Source organism: Oncorhynchus gorbuscha, linkage group LG16 (assembly GCF_021184085.1).
Source record: "Oncorhynchus gorbuscha isolate QuinsamMale2020 ecotype Even-year linkage group LG16, OgorEven_v1.0, whole genome shotgun sequence".
Taxonomy (NCBI): Eukaryota; Metazoa; Chordata; class Actinopteri; order Salmoniformes; family Salmonidae; genus Oncorhynchus; species Oncorhynchus gorbuscha.
In genome coordinates this window covers 22,168,625-22,179,494 of record NC_060188.1, presented here as the reverse complement: position 1 = coordinate 22,179,494, position 10,870 = coordinate 22,168,625, and the positions used below count along the sequence as shown (strand labels likewise).

The 10,870-nt window shown below is 44.9% G+C and overlaps 1 protein-coding gene across 4 annotated transcripts in view; it reads left to right on the top strand.

Moving 5' to 3' along the window:
• LOC123999146 (myocardin-related transcription factor B-like) overlaps positions 1-5,383 on the top strand; it is a 42,950-nt gene extending 37,567 nt beyond the window's left edge. For all 4 annotated transcript variants that reach the window (XM_046304606.1, XM_046304607.1, XM_046304608.1 and 1 more), the window contains 4 exons: positions 1,393-1,560; positions 1,683-1,793; positions 1,896-1,956; positions 2,065-5,383. In XM_046304606.1, the coding sequence (XP_046160562.1) occupies positions 1,393-1,560; positions 1,683-1,793; positions 1,896-1,956; positions 2,065-2,564 (840 nt within the window). In that variant the 3' untranslated portion in view covers positions 2,565-5,383. The remainder of the gene's footprint in view (positions 1-1,392; positions 1,561-1,682; positions 1,794-1,895; positions 1,957-2,064) is intronic.
• The last annotated feature ends 5,487 nt before the right edge of the window (positions 5,384-10,870 follow it).

Here is a 10,870-nt window from a genome sequence, read left to right as displayed (position 1 = left end):
TTACAAAGTACATAAAATTATGGACATGCGTTCTCGGGGACGGGGTCACCAATACCTAGTGGATTGGGAGGGTTACGGTCCTGAGGAGAGGAGTTGGGTTCCGTCTCGGGACGTGCTGGACCGTTCGCTCATCGATGATTTCCTCCGTTGCCGCCAGGATTCCTCCTCGAGTGCGCCAGGAGCGCTCGGTGAGTGGGGGGTACTGTCATGTTTGTCATTTATTGTCATGTCTTGTCCCTGTGCTCCCCATGCTATTCGTTTCCCTCTGCTGGTCTTGTTTGGTTCTATCCCTCTCTCTCCCCCTCCCCCTTTCACTCTCTCGCTCTCTCTTCTCTCTGTCGTTCCGTTCCTGCTCCCAGCTGTTCCTATTCCCCTAATCATCATTTAGCCTTCCCACACCTGTTCCCGATCCTTTCCCCTGATTAGACTCCCTATTTATTCCTTTGTGTTCCGTTCCTGTGCCGTCGGTTCCTTGTTTTGTATTCCATGCTGTAATTGCGTTTCGCCCTGTCCTGTCGTGTTTTTTTTGCCGTGATTGTGTATCACCCTGTCCTGTCGTGTTTTGTGCCTTCTTCAGACGCTGCGTGTGAGCAGGTGTCTCAGTTTGACTACGGCCTGCGCCTACCCGAAGCGACCTGCAGTCTGTGGCCGCTTCTCCAGTTGTTTTCCCCTCTACTGTCTAGAGGATTTCAGTTATTCGGATTTGAGCATTAATAAACTCTGTTTCTGTTAAGTCGCGTTTGGGTCCTCCTTCACCTGCATAACAAGGAGGGCCGGAGCCTGCCTAAGCTCCGGTTACTGGAGCAGGTGCTGACAGACGGCCAGGCAGACAGCACACTAGACTACGCTGTCTGCTCTAGTCTCTATAGTACCAGACCTGTGTTCAAATAGCATTTGTTTTCCTTCAAATACTTAAGCTGTGCTTGACTGGGCCTGCCTGGCAAAAATGTAACCAACTGAATAGTCCCAAAAGTGCACACTCTGTCCATCTGTCACTCAAATGCAAGCTCAAGCAAACACTACTTAATTTAAAGATGTCAAATACTATTTGAACCCAGGTCTGCAGATCTGCACTGGGCCGAATCAACAGCCAGCTAGAATTAGCAACACCAACTGCAGCACAACACTCATTGACGAGTGCTCCCACATCAAGAAACACACTGCTTTGTGTTGCACTGCACTGATATTATTATTATTATGTCCCTAGAGATTGTGTACTACCACATAATAATACATAAACACTTTTTATTCCTCCCAGAGAGAGTGTGTACCCTGTCCAACCACTGTGTGCCTTCTAATGGAGGGTGTGTACTACTACAGCTGACCAGTATTTATCTGCCCCAGAAGGAGTGTGTACCATGGGGTTAACCACTGTTCATCATTCCTCTACAGATGACAGTCCCACTGTGCACCACCACCACCTCAGGCTCTGGATTCCAGTTCAGAGCAGGCCCAGGTCAGACAGAGATCCCCCAGTGTTTCCTAAACACTTTCCCAGGGAGCAGGTCCCCTGCCAGGGCCTCGTCCAATCAAGCAGTCCCCAATGGTCCAACAAACAAGGCATTGTTTAATTAAATACTGCATTATATCCACGTATTCATTTAGTTGTGTTGAATATGTGAACTGCGTAGGTTCTTAAGAGCTTATAGGGATTATATCTCATAGTTTTTTCTGTCCATCAGTCCCCTTCTCCCTGCCAGCCCAACTTCTCAAACCACATCCCCAAGAGTAAGGACCCGCCACGCTACGAAGAGGCCGTTAAACAGACGCGCAGAATGCAGACTGCTGCACAGGTAATAGAGCTTTTATAACACCCTACTAAAACACACTGGACTGACCTTCTCGGTCTGTTAGGCGCTGAGGAAGGTATTGACTGGTCTTTATTGTCTATGCAGGTACCCACTGCAACCAGTCAGCACATGGACGACCTGTTTGACGTGTTGATCGAGAGTGGAGGTGAGAAAAAATACTTGACTATGGTTGGGGTCTACTCCTCTCCATTACGACAGCTGAGTCCCTCCCTGGCCATGAATCCATCATCTCCCATGTTCTTTTCTTCTACAGAGATCTCCCCCTTCATCAGACAGGACCCTTCCTTTCCAGACAAGCTGCTTCCTGTGACCGCCAGCGTAACCACCCTGCCCTTCAACACGGTGCTATCCCGCCCCCCGCCCCAGATCCTGGTGGCCCGCCCGCCCGCCCCCACCCTTAACCCCCCGGCCCCACCCAGCCTGACAGGCCTGGCCATAGACAACCAGCTGGAGGCCTTCCTGGAATGCACGCTGAAGGGGGAGACTGAGCCCCAGACACTGAGGTTGATGGAAGAGCTGCACAGTCAGCTGCTGGAGCACTCCCCCATGGACACGGACACCACTGGGTTCAACAATGTCAGTGCACCCCCCTCCAGCTACCACCTGGACCACACCAACCTGGACAACATGGAGTGGCTGGACCTGACCATGCCCGGGCCGACGGGGGGACTCAACCCACTAGGCCTTCCACCGTCTGGGGTATTCGCCTCTGACTTCCTGGACTCCCATGACCTGCAGCTACACTGGGACTAAGGGGCGTCAATGTGACCTCCACCCCCCCCCCCCCAAACAGGCCTGTTCAGACAGAGGGCTGTCAAGGAGAGACACACACATACTGATAAGTGAGACGGAGAGGTCAGTCCTTCTCCAGTGGAAGTGGGGGAGGAGAGTGCAGTGCTGCTGGCCTTGAGTCCCTGCAGGGCTACAGCAGCACTAGTGGTGGATCTCACTGCTCTGAGCAGATCGGAGTGCTAGAGGCATGGACCCTCCTTTGTCATTGGATATACAGTGTAGCTGTTTCCCTCTGAGGTATCGTCCCTCATAACTGCCACTCATTCTAAGGAAGGCTAAGCACCCGCTGTGCTGTGGTATAGATCAATGGTATGAAGAGGTTGATCTCCCCTGTGATCTCTTTCAGAAGAGGACCTGGTCTGAGGAAGGGTGGTCTCTCCTGAAATGGCGTTACAGTAGATAAGGAGAGGGATCAGGAAATGTGATCCCGGCTCAGGATGAGAACTCGCTAGTGGAAACAGATGTTGACCCAGGTGTTAGAGAATTTCACGCCTGGTTCTGACTGCGCCAGTGGCATGGTTACTGACTTACTTTCGTGATAAATTTGACAGACAGTGCAGAGAGATTGTATATATTATAAGCCTATGTCTACAGTAGCAGTAGTCTGTCTGCTCTGCTGCATACATCACTAAGGCAGCTGTATTACAGTCCTGTGTATGTATATGACATATTGGAATGTGGTATTAGCTTAGCATTATGGCTTTGAAATAACTGCCTTTGCTTTACTCAGTGCCCCCATGCGATTCCCATCATGGGAGGGAATTGGACACAGATGCTAAAAGACTGCACATATTGCATTATGCCTTATAAGACCATTTGCCAAATATCTTGATATTTTCAACGCGTTGCTTTCACTTAATTCAACTAAAGACTTTCCAAAGAGTAATGACTGATTGTGTTGTAACTAAAATAAAGCAGGAGACTACTTAAAGTGAGTGTTAACAGTAAGCACCCTTATGTCATGTAAGATAAAACAGTGAGTGCACGATACCCACATTTAGTATCATTGGTTGACAATACGAGAGCTGTCGCCCTGAGAACTCTTGAATTAATCCAAATTAGAAGTTGAGAGCCATCACATTTTTAGCAGCTGTTGTTCTTACTCTATTCTTGTGTGGGGGAGAGTAGGGCCAATGTGAGTTTGTTTACCAAACTACAACGTGCTTTGCCTGAGTGTGCATGGGGTCACAATAGGTGGCACAGCACTGCTGTAGCTAGCTAGCCCAGGCCTATGTCCTTTACATTATTGACAAAAGAGCCTTTGGAAATGTTCTCTCTCTCAACCCTATTGTCACGTCTGGAGTGGATTTATCCCAATGTACAGATCAGCTGAATCCTGCTGGTTTATGTGTGACGTGCAGTGCACATGAGCTAGAGCTGGTGTGTAGAGCTGGTGTGTAGAGCTGGTGTCTGTGTGTGCACTGCACATCTGTGTTGCATATCGCTTTTGCTTGTTTTGACTCTAGGAACTGGCAGAAATATAGCCAGTAAATTCCCCTCGGCATTTCAATGGCTCTCTTCAATATACCATCTGACCTTAGTTGGCTGACATACCGAGAACAAACAAATTGACATTATTCAGTTTGACAAGCCAAGGAGTCACAGTGAATCAGCAGAGGTGGTTCAAGGCTGTCTTGTGCTTTTGTGATCAGCTTAGCAATATTTGTGGCTATAGTCCTGCAGGTTCAAATGTAAGCATCATTATTGTATAATTTTGTTGTAGTAGGCCTGATGTGTCTCTATTCATGAAGCCTTAGACCAGCAGATTATGTAGGATCGGGATTTCAGCCACTCACAATCACATCAAGAGGCAACCTTTCAAAACACCTTTCAAAACACATTTCAAAGCAGTGTGTGATCCATATGTACAATTATTACCAACAGATGGGTATTAAAATGATCTCCACACTGTTGTAATAGCCTTGGTTTTCACTCCTCTCTCCCAGTTGAAGTCTTCTTTTAGGTCAAAATCCTACATGATTATTGCAATCGTCCACATGTAGTTAAAAAATTACATTACAGTGACATAAACTGGCCAAAGATAAAATGTGAAAGCATTTGAAGTGTTGAACCAACGGTTAAAATGGGTTAAGGCAGAGGAGTTTACAGATGGGTTGACTTTACAAAAGTTGTCAGTCTTCTTGTTCAAGCAGTCTGAGCTACGCAACGGATTACTGCCTTTAGAAACACAGAAACCTTTCTGTAATTTAGTAGAGCCCCCTAAAAATGGAAGAAGCTTTAAAACACTATTCGGCATGATAAAGTTTGACGCACCAACGACAGCATAAGCATTCCTTGGAAATACATTGCAGACAGTGCTAATGAAATATGTAATTTCAAGGGTTTGGATCAATTCTAGCCTACCTGTCTGTCCCCTACCAAAGAAAATGACTTAAAGGTCCAATGCAGCTGTTTTTAACTCAATATCAAATACTTTCTGAGTAACAATGAAGTACCTTACTGTGATTGTTTTCACTTAAAATTATCAAAAAGAAACTAAAACAGCTCCTTAGCAAAGAGCAATAATTTTACTATGACTGTCTGGGAGTGGTCTGAGTGGGGAGGGGGAAACTGAAAACTAGCTGATATTGGCAAAGAGGTTTGGAACTAGACACACCGGTGTGCCAGACACACTGGTTTGAGTCTGTCAATAACTGCAAAGCTGCTGGGTGTTCATGCTCAACAGTTTCCCATGTGTATCAAGAATGGTCCACCACCCAAAGGACATCCAGCCAACTTGACACAACTGTGAGAAGCAAGCATTGGAGTAAACACGGGCCAGCATCTCTGTGGAACACTTCAACACCTTGTAGTCCATGCGCCGACGAATTGAGTCTGTTCTGGGGGGAAAAGGGGGGTGCAACTCAATGTTAGGAAGCTGTTCCTAATTCCTAATGTTTTGTACAATCAGTGTATATAAATGCTTTTGAGTGCACTGGTCCTTTAATGCCTCAATGTCACACATTTCTGTTAGAAATAAAGACAAAAGCACTTAAATTGCAAAGCAGTTTACACTGTGAGTGGATAAAAATGGGTGGCTCATCAAAAAAACATTGCCTGCTCCTGATTGGTCTTTGTGCACAACTTTGTTTTTGTCTGAGCATCAAGTGCCCCATTGATCATGTGTCCAAACTACAGAAAGGGAGAATGAGCTGGAATCAGAAGTCATTTTATTTGTACTATACTAGTATAGCCCCTTCCCTTGCAATGGTGTATTGATACATAGTTAGTATGCCATACATTTTGCACATTGTGTATATATTTTGCATTTTAAAAAATTGTTTTTTTTTTACAAATGTCGCACATGAGCTCTTTTCGTACATTTTATACAAATGTAGCACATCTAAGCTCTTTTGTATTAAGACTGTTTGGTGTATACAGTATGCATACTACTGTATACCCATAATGTGTATATATAGCCTTTTTGTGTCAATGTACATTGTGTGTGAAAATGATTCAGTTGTGTTTAGTAAATAAAACAACCATATCATGTGACTTTTTGTTTATCAATGAGTTCCAAACCCTAACACAGTCACCACTCGGCTTGGATAAGTCACATGCAGCTTTAGAGTTCACAGACCTTGAAACACTATTTTCCTCCGATGTTTTACAATTCACACAGGTTTTTTGCAGGTCAATAAAAATGTTTTAAAAAACATTTTAGTGCAGTTTCTCTAATAAATATCATTGATGAATACATTTTATTCCAAGAACAATGCCATACACACTAACTTAAAATGTACAGGATGCAGCCACAGTTCTCACAGTATGACTACATCATCATCACAGGAGTGATGGGAGTGACACTGACCTCAGTACAGTTGTTGGGAATTTATGACCACTTCTCACTCAGCAGAACATGTTTCACTATGGCTTGGCACCATTCCACATTCATTGTCCATGTCCTCCACATCCAATGCTGTCCTGTACCTGCATGGTGGGACAGGGTGTCTACTGAACCCCAAATGGGTCACCTCAGATTCATGGTAGATGTCTCATCATCACAAGGGGAGATCTCCAAGCCCAGTCTGAGACCTGTTTATTAGTCTCTATGTACATGTGGGCCCTTACCTCAGAGCTTTTTGATGGTGATTATTGAACTTCGACACTTAGGACATCTATGCGTGACATCTTTGAAGTTATCAATGCAGAAAGGGATAAGGCAGCAGCCAGCCACACAGCTGAATGAGAATAGAGCAGAAAAGATAGTGTTAAACTTTGTGTTCCATCAGGTGATGTGATTATCAGATATGACACTAGCCCAAAGGCACTACAAACTGAAATTTGCATAGTACTGCAGGAAACAAACATCTGGAATGCAGTCTCCAAAAAGCACCTGTTGGCACATCTACTTAAGAGACCTAAGAAGTGTTCCTATTCTTTGTTAACTGAAATATCCTACTCCAGATGAAGAATAGAGTTGAAAACACCTCATTGTCCACCTCCTGTCCATTCAAAGATGGCAGACAATTGGTAGTAACACAGAAGTAAGACAGTGCTGGTCAACTCACCCAAGTATAGACATTGTGACACAGACCAGACAGGCCACATTGCCTACTGAAGTGACCATCTCTGTGGTGATGAACTGTCGACACTGTGGGCACTGGGTCTGAGATGAGCAGGGAGGAAGTTTCTGGATGTCCAGGATGACCTCCGGAGCTATGGAGGGAGTGTAGTTATGACCATATGACATCACTCATCTATAGGACTAGCCTCTGATCTAAGCAGGCCAGGAAAATAATTGTAGCAAAATGGGGGTCCCGCTTGAAATAACCCACAAATGAACAAGTTCCCACATCATTTGACTCTCATTCCAAGTGACTCACCTGGTATAGAGGGTGGAGCTTCAACAAAGACAACAGAGGGGTCAGGGAGAACAGACACGCCCCCCTGACTGATGATGCACTCTGAAAAGGATATTAAAGGGAGACAATCATGATCAGAATGTGAGTATTAAGAGAGTGCTGTGTGGGGACAGTATCACCATAACGACGGTAGAGTAGAAACACCTTTTCTTTGGTCCTTGGAATGGAGAATGTTATCTTGGCTTTCCTGCAGCGCTCTCTTCTTCTCAGACAGCTCCTGCAGTTCCTGATCAATGCATTGAATCTCACTCTGCTGCTTGGATCCCTCTGCTGGACAAAGAGAGATAATACATGTCTCGGAGGGAGTCAGTGATAGAACACATTAGCCCTGCTGGGGCATAGCTAGAGGACACATCACACAATGCATCCATGCCTGCCATGAGCATTTACTCAATAATAGCGGTTCTAGACAGTGAATTTCCTCTTTACCTGTGCTATTGTTGTTGGAGCGGTTCCTGAACTCCTGCAGGATGGTCAGCATTTTCCTGCGGTCGATCAGTTGCTGCCTCCTGAATGACAGTTGGTTCATATCCATGGAGATCCTATCCAGCTCCCTGTGCTCAGGATAGAAAATACCCGAGCCCTGAAGCAAGCTTCCAGAAAATTGGAACGGAAATGGCGCCACACCAAACTGGAAGTCTTCCGACTAGCTTGGAAAGACAGTACCGTGCAGTATCGAAGAGCCCTCACTGCTGCTCGATCATCCTATTTTTCCAACTTAATTGAGGAAAATAAGAAGAATCCAACATTTATTTTTGATACTGTCGCAAAGCTAACTAAAAAGCAGCATTCCCCAAGTGAGGATGGCTTTCACTTCAGCAGTAATACATTCATGAACTTCTTTGAGAAAAAGATCATGATCATTAGAAAGCAAATTACGGACTCCTCTTTAAATCTGAGTATTCCTCCAAAGCTCAGTTGTCCTGAGTCTGCACAACTCTCCCAGGATCTAGGATCAAGAGAGACACTCAAGTGTTTTAGTACTATATCTCTTAACACAATGATGAAATTAATCATGGCCTCTAAATCTTCAAGCTGCATACTGGACCCTATTCCAACTAAACTACTGAAAGAGCTGCTTCCTGTGCTTGGCCCTCCTATGTTGAACATAATAAAAGGCTCTCTATCCACCGGATGTGTACCAAAAAGTGGCAGAAATAAAGCCTCTCTTGAAAAAGCCAAACCTTGACCCAGAAAATATTTTTAAAACTATCAGCCTATATCGAATCTTCCATTCCTCTCAAAAACGTTAGAAAAATCTGTTGCGCAGCAACTTACTGCCTTCCTGAAGACAAACAATGTATACAAAATGCTTCAGTCTGGTTTTAGACCCCATCATAGCACTGAGACTGCACTTGTGAAGGTGGTAAATTACCTTTTAATGGCGTCAGACCGAGGCTCTGCATCTGTCCTCGTGCTCCTAGACCTTAAGTGCTGCTTTTGATACCATCGATCACCACATTCTTTTGGAGAGATTGGAAACCCAAATTGGTCTACACGGACAAGTTCTGGTCTGGTTTAGATCTTATCTGTCGGAAAGATATCAGTTTGTCTCTGTGAATGGTTTGTCCTCTGACAAATCAACTGTAAATTTCAGTGTTCCTCAAGGCTCCGTTTTAGGACCACTATTGTTTTCACTATATATTTTACCTCTTGGGGATGTCATTAGAAAATATAATGTTAACTTTCACTGCTATGCAGATGACACAGTTGTACATTTCGATGAAACATGGTGAAGCCCCAAAATTGCCCTCGCTAGAAGCCTGTGTTTCAGACATACACAGACATTTCAGACACAGACATTTCAGACAGAGATGCTTGTTTTAGGTCCCAAGAAACAAAAATATCTTCTGTTGACAATTAATCTTGATGGTTGTACAGTCGTCTCAAATAAAACTGAAGGACCTCGGCGTTACTCTGGTCCCTAATCTCTCTTTTGACGAACATATCAAGACTGTTTCAAGGACAGCTTTTTTCCATCTACATAACATTGCAAACATCAGAAACTTTCTGTCCAAAATTATGCAGAAAAATTAATCCATGCTTTTGTTACTTTTAGGTTAGACTACTGCAATGTTTTACTTTCCAACTACCTGGATAAAGCACTAAATAAACTTCAGTTAGTGCTAAATACGGCTGCTAGAATCCTGACTAGAACCAATTTTTTTATCATATTACTCCAATGCTAGCCTCCCTACACTGGCTTCCTGTCAAGGCAAGGGCTGATTTCAAGGTTTTACTGCTAACCTACAAAGCATTACATGGGCTTGCTCCTACCTATCTTTCTGATTTGGTCCTGCCGTACATACCTATACGTACGCTACGGTCACAAGACGCAGGCCTCCTAATTGTCCCTAGAATTTCTAAGAAAACTGCTGGAGGCAGGGCTTTCTCCTATAGAGCTCCATGTTTATGGAATGGTCTGCCTACCCATGCGAGAGACGCAGACTCGGTCTCAACCTTTAAGTCTTTATTGAAGATCTTTGTGGGCTATATTCGGCCTCGTCTCAGGATGGTAAGTTGGTGTTTGAAGATGTCCCTCTAGTGGTGTGGGGGCTGTGCTTTGGCAATGTGGGTGGGGTTGTATCCTTTCTGTTTGTCCCTGTCCGGGGGTATCATCGGATGGGGCCAGTGTCTCCTGACCCCTCCTGTCTCAGCCTCCAGAATTTATGCTGCAGTAGTTTATGTGTCGGGGTGCTAGGGTCAGTTTGTTATATCTGGAGTACTTCTCCTGTCTTGTCCTGTGTGATTTAAGTATGCTCTCTCTAATTCTCTCTTTCTCTCTCTTGGAGGACCTGAGCCCTAGGACCATGCCTCAGGACTACCTGGCATGATGACTCCTTGCTGTCCCCAGTCCACCTGGCCATGCTGCTGCTCCAGTTTCAACTGTTCTGCCTGCATCTATGGAACCCTGACCTGTTCACCGGACGTGCTATCTGTCCCAGACCTGCTGTTTTCAACTCTCTAGAGACAGCAGGAGCGGTAGAGATACTCCTGACATTTACTCCTGAGGTTCTGACTTGCTGCACCCTCGACAACTACTGTGATTATTATTATTTGATCATGCTGGTCATTTATGAACATTTGAAAATCTTGGCCATGTTCTGTTATAATCTCCACCCGGCACAGCCAGAAGAAGACTGGCTACCCCTCACAGCCTGGTTCTTCTCTAGGTTTTGGCCTTTCTAGAGAGTTTTTCCTAGCCACTGTGCTTCTACACCCGCATTGCTTGCGGTTTTGGGTTTTAGGCTGGGTTTCTGTACAGCACTTTGAGATATCAGCTGTTGTAAGAAGGGCTATATAAATACATTTGATTTGATAGCCAGACATCCTGGGAGCTGAAATGAACCACCAGCATCAGATATCACAAAGGTGGAACATTTCAAACACCACCAGTCAATG